Source organism: Labeo rohita, chromosome 21 (assembly GCF_022985175.1).
Source record: "Labeo rohita strain BAU-BD-2019 chromosome 21, IGBB_LRoh.1.0, whole genome shotgun sequence".
Taxonomy (NCBI): Eukaryota; Metazoa; Chordata; class Actinopteri; order Cypriniformes; family Cyprinidae; genus Labeo; species Labeo rohita.
The window spans coordinates 4,407,289-4,430,924 of record NC_066889.1 but is presented as its reverse complement, the minus strand read 5'-3'; the positions used below and the strand labels follow the sequence as shown (position 1 = coordinate 4,430,924).

Here is a 23,636-nt window from a genome sequence, read left to right as displayed (position 1 = left end):
ATATTAATCAAAGCCTCAGATTTCAAATTCTGTCCATTTCAAATTCAAGCAATAAATACTGTTTTAGCGCTCTTTAATGTGGCGTGATAGATCGCTGTAGCTAAACTGGGTAGGCTGCCCGCCTGTGCATAATCAAACGCACAGCAAAAGATTCTGAATTTTGTTTTTTGTTCTGGATCCCGTACTCTGTTGCCACACTGGAGCGCACTCGTTACCAGCTGGACAGGATTGGGAATTATAGCTACAATTTACAATAGATCACCCTCAGTATAATGTCAAAATGACATTTTGTTTTGTTTTTGTTGCACGTAAAAGGTATTCTTATAGCTTTATAACATTACAGTTGGACCACTAATGTCACATGGACTGTTTTAACGATGTCTTTACTTCCTTGAAACTAGTAGTCCCGTTGCTGTCTATGCAGAGTCAGAAAGCTCTCGGATTTTATCAAAAGTATCTTAATTTGTGTTCTGAAGATGAACGAAGGTCTTACGGGTTTGGAACGACGTGAGGGTCAGTAATTAATGACAATTTTCATTTTTGGGTGAACTATCCTTTAAACTGTAATTTGTCAACTAGAAAACTGAATCTATAGTGTGCATTCAAGTTGCTGCATAATCTTTGAAACTGAAGACCTGTTACTGTACTGTGTATTAACACAAACCACGTGTGGATACAAATGTGCTGTATGTCGTTCCAACTATCCAGCTGATTTATACCCTCCTCTCTCAAAGGTCGCCTCGGATTCACCCATACAGGAGGAGACAGCCCCTTGCCCATAAATGGTATGCACGTGCATTTTATTGGTTTAATGTGCTAGTGATTCTAGCAGAAGGATAGCTGGACATGCCCAAGTTGTGTGTTGAATGTGTTAGCAAGATGAACTTTGGAGCTATTAGTCTTACTGGTTCACTTTAGCTGAACAATTTTGTTATGAATGGTTTTGAAACACGGCTAAATGTAAATATACATACATTTATAAAATTAAGAGAAATGTAGGATATTAGTAGAGTTAATGTATTATGTTATCATATAGAGGTGCATATCTTGAAAAAAATTTTTTAAGATTTTTTAGGATGGAATGAACATGGTTCTTAAGGATGTTTCTACAACCCACAGCTTCTGAACCAAAGGGTGATGAAATAAAACTGGCTAAAACTAGCTTGTTTCAAATTGTTCAGTGGTTTGAAAAGTACATTTTCACATTTTTTCCACTCCAATAGGGCTAAAATTCTATATTTTAAAATATTTTGCTTATGTTTTTAGCCATAAGTAATATCTTGAGTTTTTTGTAATATAAAATAAAATTGTAGCTATATAGCCTTCAATTGTTTAATGCAAGTAAAATGCAGATAAATTGGAAATAAAAAGGCAAGGTTTCCATGATTTTTTTTTTTTTTTTTTTTTTTATAAAACTAAAGGGTGAATATTGTTTAAATATTACCTTCTATTTTCTTGCATCAATATAATATGTATATATTACATAATAATTATAAACCGCAGTATTTAAAAATGATTTGATTAAAACAGATAGCTTGAAAAGTTTAATTTGACATTTAAATAGAAATGCTGTTACACATGCTAATACTCACTTTTTATTGTTATAGCAGTGAAAAATATATTTTTGAAATTGTAGTTTATCATGTTTCCAGTGAGTAAATGTTTGATAATCTGCAAGGTTTGTTAATGAATGTGCTCAGAATTAAGACACGTTTGGACTGGTAAGTTGAATCACACAAGAGTGTCTTAAAAATACATTCCACTGATCTTCTCTGAGTCACTGAGCCAAGAAAATCTAGACAGTTTAGTTGGACAGTTTAGTTTGAGTCTTGTTAACAGTATTTGAGCACTTGTCCAACAAACCTAGGAAATTGACATGTAAACTGCTCTTTTTGCAAGATTTTGAATCTAAAATGGCACATACTTTTCAACACATTTGATTAAAATGTAAAACTGATACGGTCGGGTTTGACATAAAAAGCTTAGGTCATGCATTCATATATCTTAGTCAGAAAATTCACATTTTCATTGGGGATGTGTTACTTTACATGTGATCATCTTATTTTACATGCAGCAAGGAATTATGGGAGGCGACGAGGTAAAGACAACTTTTAACAAATCCAAATGAGAAAAATTAAAAACTTTCAAACTCTCATAATTATGGGTGGAATAATCCAGCATCTGCATGATATGTTTTGGGGCATTGGTAATTGTTTGCATGTACATGTGCAGCCTTCATTTCCATTTGTGTATCGGTTATGTGCCTCTTTCCTGCTGTACTCCAGAGATTTTATTTTTTTTGGTGAAGAGTAAATTTGATTGGGGCTTTTCTGTGGTCAGGGCAACCGCACACACACACACACACACACACACACACACACACACACACACACACACACACAGTCCACACATCCAGGCCACAGTTGTGACTAACTCCCTTACATAAAGTCTTGTAAAGCAGCTCAGGCCTGTGTTCTGTCACGTCAGGAGGAAATTTGCTGGAGTGGCTTGAGCCAGAGGACGAATACTACATCCTCCAGCCCTCGCTTTGTGTTATTACCGAAGCTTTAGTGCAGAGCTACATGACCGTGTGCTGGACATTAACACTTACATTAACAGATATTATGACAAAATGTTCTCTTATATAACCTAATTGCAGAAATGAGTTTTATAAGCTCAACACAAAGCAGAGTGCCTAAAACCCCATTAAAATCTGTAACACAGCTTAATGCTTAAGCACAAATTTGGCTAACGAACATCCCATCCTACATTCACAGATATTTTAAAGATGGTAAGATTTGGGAATTTTTTTGGTGAGTTTAGGAATCTAGATGTTAAAAAAAATGAACTAATATGTGACCCTGAACCACAAAACCAGTCATAAGTCGCACAGGTATATTTGTAGCAATAGCCAAAAATACATTGTATGGGTCAAAATGATCTATTTTTCATTTATGCCAAAAATCATTAGAATATTAAGTAAAGATCATGTTCCATTATGATATTTTGTACATATTTGATTAGTAATATGCATTGCTAAGAACTTCATTTGGACAGCTTTAAAGGCAATTTTTCTTTTTTTCACCCTCAGATTTCAGATTTTCAAATAGTTGTATCTCGGCCAAATATTGGCCTGTCCTACCAAACCGTACATCAATGGAAAGCTATTTTTTTTAACTTTGAAAAACAAATAAGATGTATAAAGCTCAGTTTTAAAAAATTAACCCTTATGACTGGTTTTGTGGTCCATGGCCACATATAGGATGTAAATTTAACCTGAAATTTTAATCTAATTCTGTGTATTTAACAGCAAGGCGTTATGAAGTAAATATAAACAAATATTCTGAAATTTAGGCTCAGTAAGATTTTAATTAGCATGCATGCATTATATTGATCACAAGTCTGAAAACAGTTATGATGTTTTTTTTTTTCAAACACATGCTGTTCTTCTGCATGTAATAATCAGAAATGTTTTTGAGCACAAAATCAGCATATTACAAAGATTTCTGAAGGGTAATGTGATGCTGAACGCTGAAGAGTAAATGATGCTGAAAATTCAGCTTTGCATCACAGGATTAATTACATTAAAACATTAACAGTTAAAATAGAAAGTTACTTTATATTGTAGTCATTTTTCACAATGTTACTGTTTTTTCTGTATTTTTCATCAAATACATGTCTTGGTGAGCATGAGAGACTTACAAAAAAAAAGAACATACAAAAAAATCTTACAGAGGCCAAACATATTTGAACAGTAGTGTACACATCCATGCTTTAACACAACTTTCTGTGTAGAATATGAAAATGACCTGTTTTATCATTGGGCCAAAACTGTGGGCTATAATTTGTTTGATTACAGGACCACAGTAGCCGTAATTGAGAAATCCCTATGCTTTCGAAATTGCACAAGCAAGATGATGCAATTGTCTGTCTTAGTATTTCTTGGGCTCAGAACAATCCATCAGTGTAATTCATTTTCCTCTGTGGTGCAGGAATATTTTATAAACACTGAGAAAGCACAGATAATAATTCCTGCTTCCTCCCCCTTCTTCAGGACACTCATCCCTGTTCCCGATGGAAGATGGCTTCCCAGACGAGGAGAGAGGCGATCAGAGCCTGCCTGGCCTCGGTTCCCCCCACTGCTTCCCTCACCAGAACGGAGAGAGGGTGGAGCGCTATTCTCGCAAAGTCTTTGTGGGTGGCCTCCCCCCTGACATAGACGAAGGTATTATACACGTTTAGGGTGACCTCTACGCTGCTGCTTATAAAAACAAAACAGGTTTCAAGGTTCATTGTTGGCTTTGGAAGGGTTTCAACGATAGCCGCTTACTCTTATCTGCAATATTATCTTTCCTAGACGAGATAACTGCAAGTTTTCGCCGCTTTGGGCACCTGTTTGTGGACTGGCCTCACAAAGCAGAGAGCAAGTCATACTTCCCCCCGAAAGGTGAGCTAAGAGTTAAGAGTATTAGTTGACCAAAGACCATTTTAAAGGGGTCATCGGATGCAAAGTTCACTTTTGCATGTTGTATAAACATAAATGTGTGTTGGCTGTGTGTACACAACCACCCTATAATGATAGAAATTCACCCAGTGCTTTCTCAGATCTGAGATTCCTGCCAGAATGACGATTTAGAATAACAATTGCCATTGGGACAAATTATTTCTTATAAGCATTTCTTCTGGTCAGAGGTATTTTGAGCCTACGTCCTGATGGGAGCATTTCAAAAATAGAGTGGAGGGGATGAGTATAAAATTTTTTTTAAAATCGCAGTTGCTGTTTTTTCCATAAAAAAAATCAAATAAGATGTGAAGTGAATGTTGTTTATGGCCAGTAATCTTATTTGCCTGATTAATTATTTGCAAAAGTTTATTCTTCTGTTTAACTGTTGTATTACTGTACCATGAGACAATATTATATGTAAGAATGCTCTCAGTCATTGACCTGTAGATCATACTTAGAGTCTTTCAAACATTAAAACTCCTCAATTTTCTAAGAAGACCAAGGCGCTGTCTTGCCTTTTTATAGACGGACTCACATTACTTTCGAAGTTGAGTTTATCATCAATAATTGTTCCTAAATATTTAAAATTCAAGACCTGCTCTACCATTTTTCCTTTTGTGATTACTGGCTTGTATGAGCTTGTGTCTGCTATTCTTGTTTGACTCCTCAGGCATAGCTCTTTTGTCTTTCCAATATTAAGATGTAAAGAGCTACTATTAAACCAACCAATAATACTATTGATATACTCAAAATATGAAGAGCTATTCTCTGGCTCCTAATGGCCCCTAAGCAATTGAGGTGTATTTTTGTTGGATGTAATAATGAACATAGCCGTCGTCATTTACTCCCGACATCTGAGCTGCTGACAACACAGAGGATTACTTTTGTTTTTTAATCAAATGTGCTCCCTTATCTGCCTAAATGCATCTATGTTTGTGCGAATCATTTGTGATCCAGCTTCACCTGCAGTAGGAGTGAGTATAGAGACAGAGTGACCAGCGTCATAATCTGAAAACCACACCCACCAGGGGGGAAAACATTCCAACACTCTCCATTCACTTTGTATTGTGGCAAGCTGCCTCCTTGTCATTTCTGACTTAGAACAAAAAACTGAACGAAGCTGCAGTGTGACAAGGTGTACGGTAAATAAGCTTAAAAACCCAGAACTACGTTTTTATTAGCCATCGACCATAAAATCGAGCATTTAAGGACACAAAGCGCAACGTGTCATATTACTCTGAGAACAACGCCCACTGGAGGGAAACTTAATTGTGACAGGAAACAATCATTATTTTTAACCATGTCAAAGGATTATTTCACCACCTTATGTAAACCTGAGAGGAGGAGAATTTTAAAGAAACTAAATTTTATTGGTCTGTGTCAGTGCTCCTTTTCTTTACCTTCCTTTTGCTGGAGAAATTACCCTGACATTCACAACTATTTTTGTCCTTAAATGTTTTTTTTTTTTTTTGGGGTCGACAGCTTATAAAAACATAGTTCTGGGGTTTTAGCTTGTTTACTGTACACATTGTCTCACAGCAGCTTTTAGACATTGTTCTGTTTTGTGTTATATGTCAGAAATGACAAGGAGGCAGCTTTCCGCAATACAAAGTGAATGAAGATCGTTAGATTGCACCCCCCCCCCCCGGTGTGGGCGTGGCCTAAATGTGCTCTGTCTCTATATGGGTTTCTTTTGAATCTTTGTAAATCGCCTTTCCTAATAATGTGCTACTTAGCAAGTTTCGTGGCTAAAGTTTACAGTCTTTCAGAGAACGGCTCATCAATCCACGGAAGAGAGGGGCGGGGTGAGCAAAGCTCGTTAGTATTTAAAGGGACAGACATCGAAACAGGAAAACAGAGCTGTTTTTGACAAAGTAAAAAGGGTGTTGTTTTACACTACCATTGAGAAATTTTACCCAAAGTATGTTTCATTAAGACCCTAAAGAATCATATCAACTTGTGGAAAATGGCATCTGATAACCTCTTTAAACATTTTTCGTAATTTGCACATACCAATATTTTAGTTGTTGCTGGCTTGATCACGATGGCAGCATTTGAGTACTAAATTAAAGGGATAGTTCACCCAAAAATCCTCATGTCATTCCAAACCCATAAGACTTTCGTTCATCTTCAAAAAAGGAAGTGAGAGATTTTAGTTTTGTTTTTTTTTTCCTCCGAAAAAAAAGCAGTCCATATGAATTGAGTGGTGAAGTCCTCTGAAGAGACACCATCAATTTATGTCTATTATGCTTGAACAGTGAATGAATTATATGTGAATATAAAAGCCTAAATTAAATTTGTTCAGCATATAAAACAACCCCTGTCTCTTCAGAAGACTATGATGACTGGTCATCATATGAATTACTTTTGTGATGTCTTTATGAACTTTTTGATGGTTGAAAGTTTTGGTGGAATGAAATTCCAATGGGACAGAATTTTTAAAAAAAGTTTCATTAAATATACTTGTATTTGTGTTTTGAAGATGAATGAAAGTCTTGTGGGTTTGGAATGACATGAAGGGTGAGTAAATTTAAAGAATTTTCATTTTTTGGTGAACTACACTTTAAGGTTGGTGCTATTTGATTATGTTTAAAGACTGGAGTTGTTTTGCCGTTCTACTTTATTTATTGTTTTAATGTCAAATTTCCAACTTATACTATTCCTACTGCTTACTAATTCTCAAATTCATTTTTCCAAAGGTTATGCTTTCCTCTTGTTTCAAGATGAGAGCTCTGTTCAAGCCCTTATCGATGCCTGCATTGAGGAGGATGGAAAGCTCTACTTGTGTGTTTCCAGCCCCACCATTAAAGACAAACCTGTAAGAATAAATTAGACTGCTTTTTTTGTCTTAAACAGCTGCAGTTTGAAATCAAGCATTATATTGTCCTTTATTTGTTCTGTAAAGACCTGCTTTTTTGTCAGCAGATTTGAACTCTGAAAAAACTAGGTATCTGTTGTGGATTATTTTTTTCATTCATTTTGTTGGCGTGTGGTTTTGTAACAGGTCCAGATTCGCCCATGGAATCTTAATGATAGTGATTTTGTGATGGATGGATCACAGCCCCTGGACCCGAGGAAGACCATATTTGTGGGTGGGGTGCCACGTCCACTTCGTGCAGGTGTGGAGGGTTTTTTTTTTTCATTTAGAAATAGTGTAGTTTCTGGGTGAGATTAAATACATGATCACTTAAAAACTGTGTTAGAGTTGCCAGGGTTTGATTTGTGCCTGAACAAGTCATTCCAACTGCCTTGGAATTGCATTCATCAACTATTTTAGTGTTCCCCCAAACAGAAAGGATGCAATCTTCCTTCCTAGCAAAAATCTTTTTATTGTGCCTTAATAAGTAGTTATTACAAGACCAATAAGTAATTCTATTGTAACATTTAAGAAGTACTGCTCTTTAAGTAACTTGATCAGAAGGGTAGTGAAACTGTAGCTTACTAATACTTTGTTGCGAGACGAACTATTTTCAAAGTAGCTTTTAAAAGCATAACTTCTTAAATGTATTGGCAGTTGCCATTTTCTTTTCGTATGAAAGAGGTAGAAAGAATTATGCGGTCTGGTTTGTATGTTTCTAAACTTTCGAATATGTTGTCTTTCTGACAGTGGAGCTGGCGATGATCATGGACAGGCTGTATGGTGGCGTGTGCTACGCAGGCATCGACACAGACCCGGAGCTGAAGTACCCCAAGGGAGCAGGGCGGGTCGCCTTCTCTAATCAGCAGAGCTACATTGCTGCTATCAGTGCTCGTTTTGTACAACTGCAGCATGGAGAAATCGATAAACGGGTCAGTGCTTACTTCCACAAAAAAATACGCACTCCCCTTCCATGAAATGGCATTGATCCAGCAAGGCTCGAAAACACTCAAAAAGCAGTTTTGGACTATGCTCTAACCCTAGTTGTGACATTACAACATGTGTTTGGCTGATGAACAAACACACGTTTTGCATAGTTTCAGTTACAATTTAAATGTGCCTCTTTAATGCAGGAATCTAGCAAGTCTCAAAAACATTCAAAAAGCAGTTCTGGACTATGCTCTAACCCTGGTTGTGACATTTCAACATGTTTTTGGCTGATGAACAGATGCATGTTTTGCATAATTTCAGTCAAAATTTAAATGTGCTTTTTTAATGCAGGACTTATTAAAAATAAGAAAGATTTTGGGGGTTTTTGGAGGCCAAAATAATCATGTAACATATAACATTTTAAAAATATTTTAAAATGAGCAATTTTTTTGTGTTGTAGTATTTTCATGACAGTGTTTTCCCTAATTCTGCCCAGTTATCACTTTTGCTTTGGTGCTATTTTAACTTTACTTTCTTATTAAGCATTTTTAATTACGTTATTTATTAACTTATTTATTTCACAAAACAAAATATCCTGTTGACCAATCCATTGAAGAACAGATTTAACAAAACAATGCCCATTTAAGAAAGACTGTATAAATGAGACAACAATAGGGAAAAAAAAAATATTTACATTTACATTGACATTTAGCAGATGCTTTTATCCAAAGCGACTTACAAAACAGGACAATGAAGCAATCAAAATCAACAAAAGAGCAATAACATGCAAGTGCTATGACAAGTCTCAGTTAGCCTAACGCAGTACACGTAGCAAGGGTTTTTTACAATCCTATAATAAATGAAAAGAAAACAGATAGAATAGAAAAAGAAAAAGCAAGCTAGTGTTAGAGGCCTTACGAAAAGAACAGAAAAGCTAGTGTTATTTATGTAAAAAAAAAAAAACAAGTAAGTAAATGAATAGTGTATAAGTCTAAAAGGAAAAGTTTTATTTCTCTTAAAGAATAGAATTAGAATATATTTATTTATTTATTTTTAATTTAAAAAAAGTCACAAAAAACCCTCACATTTAATTTGCCTTTAATATTTCAAAATAAGGTTTTTGCTGTTTTACTTTATACTGTCATGACAGTTAATATTGCGACTCATAGAAATTACTCAAAACCTAACTGTCCATACTTACGGAAAAAAAAAATACACTACTAGACAAAAAATTTTGAACAATAAGATTTTAAATGTTTTTTTTAATTTATTTTTTTTAAGTATCTTCTGCTCACCAGGCCTGCATTTATTTGATCCAGAAAAAAAATTGAAATATTTTTACTATTTAAAATAACTCTTTTCTATGTAATTGTTTTTAAATTCCTGTGATTAAAGCCAAATTTTCAGCATAATTACTGCGGTTTACAGTGTCACATGATTCTTCAGAAATCATTCTAATATGCAGATTTGCTGTTCAATAAACATTTTTTATTATTATCAATATTTAAAACAGTAATTTTTTTTTTTTTTTTTTTTTAGGATTTTTTGAATAGAAAGATCCAAAGATCAGCATTTATCTAAAATAAAAAGCTTTTGTAACATTATACACTATACCACTCATAAGCTTGGAGTCAGTATTTTTTATTTTTTTATTTTTTTTTGGAGGAAATTATAGAAATAAATACTTTTATTTAGCAAGGATGCTTTAAATTGTAAAAAGTAATGATAAAGATGTTTATAATGTTACAAAAGATTTCTGTTTCAGATAAATGCTGTTCTTCTGAACTTTCTATTTATCAAAGAAACCTAAAAACTCTTAACGTAATAATGTTTTTTTGAGCAGCAAATCAGAATATTAGAATGATTAATGAGTAATGATGCTAAAAATTTAGCTTTAAAATCACAGGAATAAATTACATTTTAGAATATATTAAAATAGAAAACAGTTATATTAAATAGTAAAAATATTTCAGAATTTTACTGTTTTCACTTTGATCAAGTAAATGCAGGCTTGGTGAGGAGAAGAGACTTCTTTAAATGTATTAAAAATCTTGCCGTTCAAAAACGTTTGATATGATTTACACACATGACACGCGTGTAACGGTCTGCTGATCTTTCACGTTCCAGGTGGAAGTGAAGCCATACGTCCTGGATGACCAGCTGTGCGATGAATGTCAGGGGACTCGCTGCGGAGGCAAGTTCGCTCCGTTCTTCTGCGCTAACGTGACCTGTCTCCAGTATTACTGTGAATACTGCTGGGCGGCCATCCACTCACGCGCCGGCCGGGAGTTCCACAAGCCTCTGGTCAAGGAAGGCGGCGACAGACCTCGCCACATCTCCTTCCGCTGGAACTGAAGCTGGTAGGCCAGGAGACGACGGAGAGAAAGAGAGGAGGGGGAGAGTAGGCTAGGAGGAGTCGCAAAATCATCATCTAAATAAATGCACTTTTCTGTTGCTGGTTCCTTTTTAGTTTAATTTAAAAAAGACAGACAAAAACTATGATTTTAATTTGTCATTTAATATATTTAAAAAAAAAAAAAAAAAACATGGATGTGTATCCAAAAAAAGATTCAGGAAGAAAAAGAAAATGTCTAATCCATCTCTCTATTTTTTTATAACTCCATTCTATTTCATTTTCAAGTGCACAGAGATGTGAATATATTGAGTATTAGTATAATTTGTCAGTAAGTATCTGCATGACTTTAGAATTGGCTTTTTGTTAACATTGCGATTGGAAGTATTACGTCCTATTTTAATTTAATCGAAAAGGCGAAGGAGCAAACGTGAAAAGAAAAGGTGCGGGAAGAGTGCACTTATTTCTTTGCTACCCAGAGTGCAGATGTGTGGTCTTGAGATCTCAGTTGTTAACCAAAGCTTGGGATTTGAGAACAGAAGTGAATTCTCTCGACGCTCTGTTTCTTTTGGTATACTTTGTACTTTAAGACCATGCTAATCTTTAATGTTTCTTGATGACAACAACTGATTCCACAACAGCTGTCTGGATTTGATCTCCATTGTGACATGCAAGAAAACTAATACCTCAAGCTTAGCTGCTAGTTTAAGTCGAATATATATATTTAAGAAAAAAAAACAGAAAAAAAAAATCAAGCTGGTCTCTCACCCTTTCCCCCAGGACCACACAAAAAGGAAATGACATCAGCAAACGGCACATTGAGAAAATCTGCTCTGTCACTTCCTGCTTTGAATTGGAGATTCAGCATCCTAGTGGGGAATGTATGTTGTTAAAGTTGCAGTAGTCTGCCTGCAAGCTGGTTCAAGTGCAAGGAACTTGATTTCGTTTCTGGCCCAGCTTAGCAAGAAGCAGCCGACGTTCTCTCAGGCTGTTAGCGGCAAGCCTTCGCTTTCATTTTTAACTCGCAATATGTGTCTCCCAAGCCTTTCCCCAGCCCCCAGAAACCCTGAAAAGTGGTGTACGTACAAGCAGTTAGAAGGGAGGAAGAACGATCGAACAATGTACCTCCTGTCCTGCAGCAGCCGTGCCCGCTCAGCCTGAGTGTGAAGCATAACTGAAGGTAGTCCATGCATCTCTCCGCTCTCTCGCTCGGCCCCTTCCCCCAACGCTCACCTGAAACACAAGAGGTTTTGCTTTCAGACATTAGGGAACCAAAGATGGCTGTGTAGTAGCTAGCGAATCCATAAACGTTTTCTTTCTTTCGCCCTGCAGATTTCATTTCGGCTGATTATTTGTGCCCCCCCCAACCCGACCCAGTCCTCATCCCATTCGATATATATAAAGACCAGATGGGCTCCAGCAAACCAAAGATTGGCCTTGAATCGATCAGCATGCAGTTAAAGTCCTAGTAACACTAGTGAAAACCACTGAACCTTTTTTCGCAAGTCTGCCCGCTTTCCAAAGGTCAACCGAAAGAGGCGCGCGTAGTTCGGCGGTCGAGGAGTTTAACGCCAGGCATCGGGATAGCCAATTTACGGCATTTAAATAAACGACTAGCGCAAAAGTCAGGGAGTTAGTGATCAGTTAAGACTTGATACACTAGTGAGAAATTTATCCTCGTGTCGGCTTTGAGCTGGTGGGTGTGGCGGTTGAACATTTTCGAAGTTAAACACTTTTTGAAGAATTTGCTGTTAACGAGATGGCAAAAAAAAAAAGATGATTATTTTATACATGGCCTGCTGATTTTTGGTACAGTGTTTTCTAGCTAAATTATTTTGTCATGCACATATAAACATTTATTATGCACTACTTTTCTAAATACTTTTTTTTTTCAACAGTCATTTTAGGCACATTTTTCACAAAATGGAAAAACTCCTTTTTGCAATACCTCAATTTTTCACATTGTGAAAGGTAGCTTTTGTACTTTTGTTACTGAGAGATCTGCATATATGGAAATTTTCATTTTAAGAGTAAAAAAAAAGTTGAGTGAATTTAATATATATTATTTTCAATTATGCTTTTTATACATTTCAGTGCTGAGGAATCTTTACAACTGAGCACGCACTTGTGTTGACGCGACAAATCTGCAGAGGAGAGATCAAAGTGTGTATTGTACGCTAGATTTTAATGGCAACCCTAGATTCGGTCATGACCCGACAGCAGCATGGTAAGAACGTGCTGTCGTTCATGTTAATATTTGCGCAAAAACGGCTAAAAGATAACCTTGTCTTTTTGGTTTCCTCTCCATAGCTGAATATAAACTATAATATAAGGAGAATGCTAAATCTGGTTCATGTTTAGGCTGATCCTCGTATCACAAGAATGGATGTTTGATGTTTAGATATTTTAACATTTGAAAATATATATTCTTGAACTGCCAACTAGTTCCTATTGTAATCCTTAGCATGCATGATGATGATGAGAAAAAAAAAGGCGAAAAACAAAAAAAAGACGTACATGAATTAGCTATTATTGAAATTAATTGTTGTGGTTGTGCACCAGATGTTTCTAAACCTTTCGTTTAAGGCCACCCCACACCCTGCACCCTTCCCATGTTATTCTCTATGCCTTCCCCATAATCCAGTATCGATAGGATGCACAGAGAGAAAAAAAATAATATCCACACACACGCATATACACAAACGAACACACACACACACACACACACACACACACGTGAAAAGAGAACTCTAAATGTCATCGGATGAATTTGCAGTGCAGGACGAAAGCATCTTCTTTAGTACGCTGTTGAAAAGACTTGAGAACTTCATCCCCACTTTTCTGTTTGAAGTAAATCAAAACCCGTTTGGAGGAAGGGGAACTTAAGACTTGAATGTGGTAAATGTTGCAAGTTAACTTCGAGTTGTTATGTGCAATACTTTTTTTGAACTTTTTCCAGATAAAGACTCTTTGCAATGTAATTCTTTAATGCCATTTTTAATTGCCGACATTTAAAGAAGATGTTAATATGTTTTTCACAGTCATTTTCTACTGTTATTGTAATCCTTTTCATGCTGGTGTTTGTAAAAAAGAAAAAGAAATCAAACTATTTGTACTAATATAAATAATTGAAGTTATTTTTAAAACATTAAAGGTTTTGTGCTCATTTGCTTATTTTGTTTATTTCAAGCTACTGTGATTGATTGCATTGTAATTATTAGGTCAACAATGTATCTAGCTGTTTATTGGTATATTTTTAATTGGAATGTATAATTAATTTTTATAATTTTGATCAGATTTTTGTTATATTTTTGAGGTGAAGCTTTTAATATGTTAAAGTGTCTAGTTTTTACTAATTGCTATATTGTGCTCCACAATATATGGTTCACATTTTCTGAAGGAAAATAAATATTTAAATATCTGTCTGTTAACGATGTTACTTAATGGCAAAATTTCAATAGTTTTTAACTGTGTATGGGAAGGTTGTTGTATTTATTAATAGCATTTTTTTACTTAAGATATCACCTTAATTTTTATTGTCATTTCACTTTATAAGTTCCTATTTTTGTATTTTTCTTTCTAATTAAGTTATGTTATACGAAATGTCCATATTCTAGGAGTTGGTCTGTAAGTGCTAGTGAAACAAAAAGAAAAATCTAATGTTATTTAATTGTTTGCAGCCAACTATTTATAACAATATGCATAATTTTTAAATATTTGTAATGTGAAATGTTGAATGAATAAAACTTAACTGTGACAAGACGCTGCGACTCTTGTGTTTCTTGCATCGTGTTTTAGAAAAGCAGGTCACGCTTTATTTTAACGTCCACACTGTAAAATTTAAAAAACACAATTTGTTGAGTCAGCTTAAAATAATTTGTAACCTGGCTGCTTTAAAATTTTAAGTTCAGTCTACTAACATAAGTTTAGTCAACTTGAAATGTTAAGTTGTGCTAAGTAACAACTTAGATATTTGTGTTTGCTACACTTAACAGATGGGTAACCCAGCCACCTTACAATTTTAAGTTGATTCAACTGAAATACATAAATTGTCACTTAGTATAATTTAACATTTGAAGTTGAATAAGCTTTTTTTGAGTTGACTGAACCTAAAATTTTAAGGCAGGCGGCGTAACGCTTTTCAAGATGCACGTGCAAATTCGTCCGATCCTTGAAACGATTGCGGCCAGCAGCACAAAGTTGATTCTGTGCTTAACTTGATCTACTATTTGATGTTTTTTAAAATGTTGTAAATTTAAGTAGCAAATGAGAATCGCTATTTTTGCGACAAATGTTTTCTTAATGATTTTCAGTTTTGTTTAAGATAATTAAAACAACCATTTTTAAATGATGAAATAATACATAGAAGTATGGTATTTGGGTAAAAATACCATACTTTCGGAATCTTTTTTAAATGATTTTGTTTCTGTACTGTAGATAAAGAGGGTATACATGTGACGTCACCGTCAGTTAATATATTAATATGTTGAATTGTGCAGTAAAATCATATCCTATATACTGTATTGTAGTATATCGTATTGACAAGTCATCAACTAAATATTTACCATCTTAAATTCTGCATATCTGGATTTTTTTTTTAAATAAACACTGACAAAACTATATACGTTTTTCAGCTGGACGATATATATATAAAACATTGGTATAAGTGATCACCGGGGTTTAGACCAACCTATTTTGTATTTTCAAAATGAGTTCACAGGCAAATTTGCTTTATTTATTTTCCACGACTTCAAAATCAGACACATATAAGTGTTAGAAAACACAATTCCTGGCTGCATCAATATCCATTGACCACTTAATATTTGTTAAGTTGTTAGGAACATTATATTAAGTTAAGCAACCTTTAGTTTAAACTGATTATCATTTGTTTTACTCTTACACAGTAAAAATAGATGGGTTATTTTTTTAACCCAATAGATGGGTTACACATATTGGGTCACTATGTTGGGTTATTTTCTAAAACGTTGGGTTATTTTTTAAACATCGTTGGGTTGTTTTTAATAATAACCCAGCGTTGGGTTTAATTGGTTCCCGCGGCGACAGTTCAAATTTTAACGGACGACGGTGACTGACGACAGAAGAAGCTGCTGCTGCATCAGTATGAGGTGAGTAACAGGGTTTTGATAACTCTTATAACATTATACTTATAAGAAGAACGTGAAATCCACTTCAAAATTGAACTTTTGTTGTTGTATGTTTGTTTTTTAACGAAGTTGTAGTTTCCTTTAGTCAGTGTATTGTAACGTTACTGCGGAGAATGAGCTCCATTGTAAACGAATAACTTCACATTAACGTTACCTTAGCTGTCCCAGTTAGGCCGCTAGCAGTAATAAAGTAAATTAAAATTAGCAGAAAGTTGTAAAACTGTTTAGAGATGTATTACAGTAACCTAAAGTTAATAATGTATGGTGAAATGTATATAGGACTACTTATGTTACTGAAATCACCGTCTACCATTACTACAGGTTTAGTATTATTTTACAGGTGATGAAGGGTTCTAGACGTACAGTTTCTGACTACAGTTTGTTTGGTCGCACTAATGATTATCACATTTAACGTTATATATAGGAAATGGCTAATGCTAAATGAGACATTGGTGTTGATTTGAACCGCGCCGCACGGATCATTCAACTTCGGTCCAGTATGTAAGATTCGCTCAGCGGCAGCTCAGAGAGATGCGCTCAAATTCGGCGAATTCTCTGTTAGAAAAGTCTAAAAATAATCACATTTTCCCAAAAGAAAGACGTGATGGGAGAAACGAAGCTTTTCAAAGTTTCGAATCAATTAAACGAATCGCTTCGCAAAATGATTCACTGCTTCCAATCGTTCGTGACACAACGGCGACGCCTGCTGGTCAAAACAGGGCAAGCGTCAGTTGTTTGGAAAGCGAGCACTAATTGGAATAACACTAAATGTGTTTTTATGGTTTATTTATGTTGAATATTGTTATGCATATATTAGAATCGCCTCTACTTACAGCCATTTCTCATATAAAGCTATGACAGATTTGCATGTTTTTTTAAATGTGTACTAAATGTGTTTATACTTATTTTTAGACATTGGGTTCTTCAGTGAAGGGAAAACTACAACACTGGAATCTCATACATTAAACATCCACATGCCAATTAACTGAAATATTTCAAGGTAAGTAAACTATTTATATTAGTGATCCATATACATTACCAGTCAAAAGTTTTTGGACAGCAAGATTTTTAATGTTTTTAAAGAATTCCCTTCTGTCTAAGCCTGCATTTATTTGATCCAAAATACAGCATTTAAAATAACTGCTTTCTATTTGAATATATTTTAAAATGTAATTGTCCAGTCTTTTCAAAGCTTTTAAAATAGAAAGCAGTTATTTAAAATAGTAAAAATATTTCACAATATTACTGCTTTTACTGTATTTTGGATAAAATAAATGCAGGCTTAGTGAGTAGAAAAGAATTCTTTAAAAAACTTTAAAAATCTTACTGTTCAAAAACTTCTGATTAGTAGTGTAGGTTTTCCAACAATTATGAAAAAATGTTTCTAGTTTATCTGTAAAATGTTTCTTCTTCTGCTTCATCTTATCACAGAGGAAGGAGTGAATGAAGGAAGTTTTATGCGACCGGATGACACCAGCATTTCTGAACTCCAAGAACTCCTCCCAAGTTTTAGCATTTTCAACAGTGAAGTAGTGGAACAGAAGACCTTACTACAAGCAGTGGATCTGTGTTTCAGACATTTCTACATGTCCCCCCAAAGCTCCTCTGCACCCATTTGCAGCACACAGTCTTTAATGTTCCAGGAGTTCTTTCAACACATTACCTCTTCCTTAGAAACTTTGTATCTATTGATCTGTAAAACTTTTTATGTTGCTGATTATCAGCAAGTCCAGCAGCCAGCAGATTTACTTTGTTTATTATTATTATTATTATTATTACTTGTGTTTATGATTTTTTATTTTTGTTTTATTGATAAAGGTTTGTATATTATGTTTGTTTTATTTGTGCACATTTGTGTATGTGTTGATATAAATAAATATGAATTGATACACATTTATGACCCTGGACAACAAAACCGGTCATAAGTATCATGGGTACATTTGTAGAAATAGCCAAAATTGCATTGTATGGGTCAAAATTATCAAATTTTCTTTCATGCCAAAAATCATTAGAATATTAAGTAAAGATCATGTTCCATGAAGATATTTTGTAAATCTCCTACCATAAGTATATCGAAACTGAATTTCTTATTAGTAATGTATTGCTAATAACTTCATTTGGACAACTTTAAAGACAATTTTCTCAATATTTAGATTTTTTTGCACCCTCAGATTCCAGATTTTCAAATAGTTGTTCTATCCTATCAAACCACATATTAATAGAAAGCTTATTTATTGAGCTTTCAGATGATGTTTACATTTAAATACAAAAAACTCGACCCTTATGACGGGTTTTGTGGACCAGAGTCACATTTGTTGGTTTTGAATTCAGTGTACATCTTGAAAATATGTCAGTTGTGTGTGCATATTTGTGTTTTGAATGTATTATATTTTCACATTCTTGTACACTTATTTTGTAAACATTTGCAGTATGACTGTTTTACATTTAAAAATATATTTGTAAAAAAAATATTTGCATATTTAAATAAACAAAATATTTATTTGAAAACAAAGTAGTGTTATAGTGTATTTTTATTAAAATAAATAAATAAATAAATAAATAAAAACTGATATAAATGAATCTAAATAATTAACTCAACTGTTGGGTTACTTTTAACCCAACTGGATTTTAACCCAATTCATTGGGTTAAAATAACCCATAGATGGGAAGGTGCTATACCAACCCATAGTTGGGTTACTAGTTGGGTTATTTTTAACCCAACATTTTTTAGTGAGTAGTCTTCTGGTGTTTTAATCTTCCCTGATAAATCCAATCATGGCTCTTTTGCCACTCAGTCCGGCTGAGGGGGCGTGTCCCGGTGGGAAAGTGAGGTCAATGCACACCCTCTATATTTTTTATATTAACACATCTTAATGTGTAAATATATGTAACAATATGACATTTTTATTTTTCAAAATAAGCAGAAAATAGTACAAACTTTGCTAAAGTGATTGTTTTGAACAAGTATTAACTTAGACATGTTTCTATATATATTGTACTTTGTATACTACTTTGTATAGGTTTCTATGCAAGTACTGGTACTTCTGATTGAGCTGAGGCTGGAATTTAGCGAGTTTGAGGTAAAATTATTTGACGTATACTATGTGTCAGGAGCATTCACTCAGTATCATTATCTCATTTAAGACCGAGATGGCTTTTAGCTGGTTTTGCATCTGAACTCTTCATATATATATATATATTAGCTAAAGTATTAATCTTTTGTCCCATGCTGGTGGCCCCCTTGCCACTTCGTACATTTATAAGATTTTAAAACAAAATAAACAACTTCTATGATATATTGTCACATAAATGTTAAATACAAATGTATACATTTTTTTCTGCAATTATACATTTTAGGTGCAGTGAACAGCACATTTTTTTCTTAAGGTGTGCCTTTGGCCCCACTGTACCCTACTAATAAACAGCCAATATGTTAATAATAGGCATGCTAATAGTTAACTAGTTAAAAGTGAGAATTGTTCCCCATATTAAAGTGTTACGGAAATGCACTTGTTCTCGAGATACTCTGTGCGTATCACTTGTAGATTCTGGCAGATGCTACTCTGAATTCATTTATTTATTATTTATTTTTTCTGTGGCTCGCAGCTCTAATGAATCACAGTGACCAGCAGGAATTCTGCCGTGGAATTCAAACTCTGGATTTCCATCCAGATGTCTGTTACAGTTTAACATTAAATTTAGCTATAACCACTTTGTGGAATTCAAAAAACTTTTCATTTTTTACAATTGTGTATTACTTTAGAAACCTCGGTGTAGAGGTAAATACATTAGTAAGCTATTTCATATGTTTTTATATCATTAGGTTTTATGTTTGCATTTAGTGTGTTCTCAGTGGCACCATCTGCTGTCTCTAAATAGATCTATTGGAAATTCAGTTCTTTGTTACTTGATCTTGTAAGCACTTTATTTGTTCTTTGGATTACATTTCTTTGTTTAAGTCTTTTGTTGTAAATCCATTTTTTTTAACACTTCCGGTTATGTTCACATAAACCATATTTGACCATATTTGATACTCATGTAGATTTGCAGGTGTTTTCATTTGTCAATTCTACAATATTCTTAAAATAAGCATGATCATCTAGATGAAAAAAAAAAATAGAATAGGGTATATATGTGCGACTGCACAATGTTTCAGATGCCAGCCAACACAAATCTGATTTTATCACTAACCCCTGATTCGGTTCTTATCTTTATTCACCCGATACTCCACAGGAGATCATCAGTTTCTTTGCTTTATAATTTTCCAGGTTTTCATCAACTGTAATAGATCAGGGTGGCACTGTTTCAGTGAAACTTCTTTGTCTAGATTTCACAGTGGTCGATGCCATCTTGCTGAGGTAATGAAGATGATCCACCCTAATAAAACTGTGAACATGCCTCAGTTGTTCCCTTATATCTCTTCAGCTACAGGATCTCTAGAATAATAGAAGAGTGAGATGAGATCATCCTCATCTGTGACTCTGGAAACAAAGGTTGAGTACTGTGTGTAGTCGGGTCACAGTCTAATTATTTATTTCCCATTAGACTGTGGCACAGGAAATGTAGATCATGTTGGTTCACTGCTGATAGGTTTCAATCACAGAACTCATTTGGAATCATCTGAATAATAAACAGATTGATTATCAGTTGAAGCTGTGCATGACGTGTGACACCAGCGCCACACCCTTCAGCAGGAATCACATGATGAGTAAGCCTGCATGTGTTTGGTGGCATCCCATAAAAGCACATTTCAGCATCATTTTAAAAAGAATATTTATAAATATTGAAATAACATAAATTGAGGAATATAGCTATTTAAATGAACTGAATTATGTTTTCACACACTTAATTGCATGTTAACTGCATTTAAATGAAAATGTATTATAGTTTACATTTATAGTAAATTGAATTTGCTGACCTTTGATTTGAAGTACACTACAGACATTCAATACAATTAAGTGCATTTCTGTTTTTCACAAGGGATAGTGTATGTGTGTGTGTATGTAGTTGCAATATACAACAAATCTGTGTGTAAAATGACGTTTGTGTGTTACACCCCATCCACCTTCAATCATTTTTAAATTGGGATGGGTGCTTTCAGTATTATGCATGACAGAATGTATAAATCTTAGTTTAATGGCAGGCATAACAAATCTATAATACTTCACGCCCCCTTGTGGCTGGAGATGAAATTGACATGGTATATATTAAAAATTACTTTAAGAAGAACTAAAATCTATTTTGTAAACTATCCGTTAGTATTTCAGAAGTAGTTAGTAAAAAGCAGTTTCTTTGTTGAAGCCAAGAAGTGCGCGGATTTTAATAGCCATGAAACAAATTAAACAGAGAATATATAAGAATTCTGTTCTTTATTCTCATTTAGGCTACTACTTATACTGTTATGTAAAGCTATAAATATATAACCAATTATGCTATAACTATAAATAAGGTTTAATTGGTTTAAATTAATGGGCTTGCACATATAAGCAAATACTATTCTAGCAGTTCAATTTTGTATTAACATGATAATTTTGCTTGGCCACAGTAAGCAACCTAAAAATTCTACAGGATTCCAGTAAGAAAATTGTTCTAATTAGAATTTCTATCATAATTTGGAACCATTCCAATGACATTCCACCTTTTTCTTCAATGCAGAAGTAAGCCTATGAGCGAGACTTCCGGTTTCATTATCCATTATAGGAAAATAAGAATAAGAATGAACGTGCAGTAAACGGTAAAACTGTTTGCACTACAAATCAGTGTGTTCATAATGAAAATAATACATTAAAACAACATGGTAATTGCACAAATTTGCAATCTCAAGCAGCAAACAAGCTATTTTGTACAGCTAAAAATAGCTCAGGGTTGCCAAAACCCGCCCAATTGCCACTCAAACTAGCCCAATTGCGTTTTAAAAATGGCGTTCTGTGGAATAAAATACACATTTTCGTCAGGGTTCCCTGGTCAATTCGCATTTCAGGGGCTAAATATGATGTTATTGAGGTCGATTCAACCTGCGGACATCAAAAACAACCCGCGGAAACAGTGTTAAAGTAGCCCAATTCTGCAGGAAAACTGTGGACTTGGCAACACTGAAATAGGGGGACATGAATGAGACCGGAAGCCACACCCATAAAATTTACAAATGACCACACCCACTCTTACGGAAAGAAAAAGTTGATTCCTATCCACCTTATTTTTCAATGCGGAAGTAAGCTGTTTTCTGGTAATGTGTTAGACATCCGGTTTATAATCCACCATAGGGAAATAATGAGAAGTGCAGTAAGCGGTAAAACAGTTTGCACTACAAAACAGTGTGTTCATAATTAAGATAATACGTTAAAATAATATGGTAAAACACACCAGTTTGCAATATTAAGCAGCAAAACAAGCTTTTCGTGCAGCTAAAAATAGCTGCAAGTGGATAAGACCGGAAGCCAGACACACGCAAAAAAAATGACAAATGGCTGCACCCACTCTTATGGGAAAAATAAGGTGGATATGATTTTTTTTTTTTTTTTTTTTTTGAACGAACTGGGATCTTTTGGTGACCTATTTAAATGATTCTCTTTTATGTACATTGTCTCATTAAACAAGCTGCTGCAAGGAAAATAAACAGGATATGAACAAAATCCTTTCTACAGAAATTCCTAGATAGGAATCTTAAAGGAATTGTTCCAAAATATGATAGGAATTCTAATTAGAATCCTGTACCATTTTCTTATTGGAATGCTTCAGGATGTGACCCTGGACCACAAAACCAGTCAAAAGTAGCACAGGTATATTTGTAGCAATAGGAAACAATACATTGTATGGGTCAAAATTATCGATTTTCTTTTATGCCAAAAATCACTAGGATATTAAATAAAGATCATGTGCTTTTAAGATATTTTGTAAATTTTCTACTGTAAATATATCAAAACTTTATTTTTAATTAGTAATATGCATTGCTAAGAACTTCATTTGCACAACTTTAAAGGTGATTTTCTCTCTTTTATTTATTTTTATTTCTTTTTTTTTTTTGCACCCTCAGATTCCAGATTTTCAAATAGTTGTATCTTGGCCAAATACTGTCCTATCCTAACATACAACAATTGAAAGATTATTTACTCAGCTTTCAGCTGATGTATAAATCTCAATTTTTAAAAAATGACCCTTTTGACTGGTTTTGTGGTCCAGGGTGGCAGGTGAAATTATTACCATATTTAATATTTTTTTAATATTTAATAAACACCGGTGTCTTTTACAGTAATGATGTTGCCACATAAATATCCTCTATAATAACAACAACAGTAATAATAATATTAATTATTATTATTATTATTATTATTAATAATAATAATAATAATTAATAATAGTGGTTTTATTTGAAGAATACACCCCTTAGTCATGGTAAAATAAAGCAATAAATCATTAAACTCTCTTACTCGTGTTAAAATGACTGTAATGCTCAGACCCCAGTGGTTATGTTTATATAAACATGAGAAAATGTTCGATTTAGGCCTAATTTCCGTTGGCTATCTGTAAAAATCACAATAAACAATTCCGGTACATAATAATTTATTATTCCAAAAGCTGTTCGTGGTTGCCAAGCAGCGCAGCAACTTGGCGCATTAATATAAAAGTATACATTCTTTTTATTCATGCGTTTAAAATTTAGAACCGGAACTATAAGCTAACTATAGTCTGTTATAAAGTCTGTTGCTGTTGTTGTCAAACTGCTTTATTTGACAAATTTGAAATCCCCTAAATGAAAACGCTACTGTACTTCTCTCAGTTTTTCACTAGATGGCAAACAAGTCAGCTGGTGTGGGTAGGTATTGAGCT

At 34.2% G+C, this 23,636-nt stretch overlaps 1 protein-coding gene and 1 long non-coding RNA gene across 4 annotated transcripts in view; both read left to right on the top strand.

Annotated features, from left to right (window-relative positions):
* Positions 1-11,997, top strand: part of cpeb4b (cytoplasmic polyadenylation element binding protein 4b) — a 31,595-nt gene extending 19,598 nt beyond the window's left edge. Inside the window, exons 4-11 of one of the 3 annotated variants that reach the window (XM_051093895.1) lie at positions 735-785; positions 2,075-2,098; positions 4,055-4,225; positions 4,358-4,447; positions 7,204-7,322; positions 7,509-7,623; positions 8,112-8,293; positions 10,419-11,997. In XM_051093895.1, coding sequence (XP_050949852.1) covers positions 735-785; positions 2,075-2,098; positions 4,055-4,225; positions 4,358-4,447; positions 7,204-7,322; positions 7,509-7,623; positions 8,112-8,293; positions 10,419-10,646 — 980 coding nt within the window. In that variant the 3' untranslated portion in view covers positions 10,647-11,997. The remainder of the gene's footprint in view (positions 1-734; positions 786-2,074; positions 2,099-4,054; positions 4,226-4,357; positions 4,448-7,203; positions 7,323-7,508; positions 7,624-8,111; positions 8,294-10,418) is intronic. The other 2 variants (XM_051093896.1, XM_051093897.1) reach the window with 2 other exon arrangements.
* Positions 11,998-15,540: 3,543 nt separating this feature from the next.
* LOC127152984 (uncharacterized) lies at positions 15,541-17,775 on the top strand. Its single transcript, XR_007825156.1, has 3 exons — positions 15,541-15,770; positions 16,722-16,809; positions 17,241-17,775. It is a non-coding gene; the product is annotated as an uncharacterized LOC127152984 (long non-coding RNA).
* Positions 17,776-23,636: the final 5,861 nt, after the last annotated feature.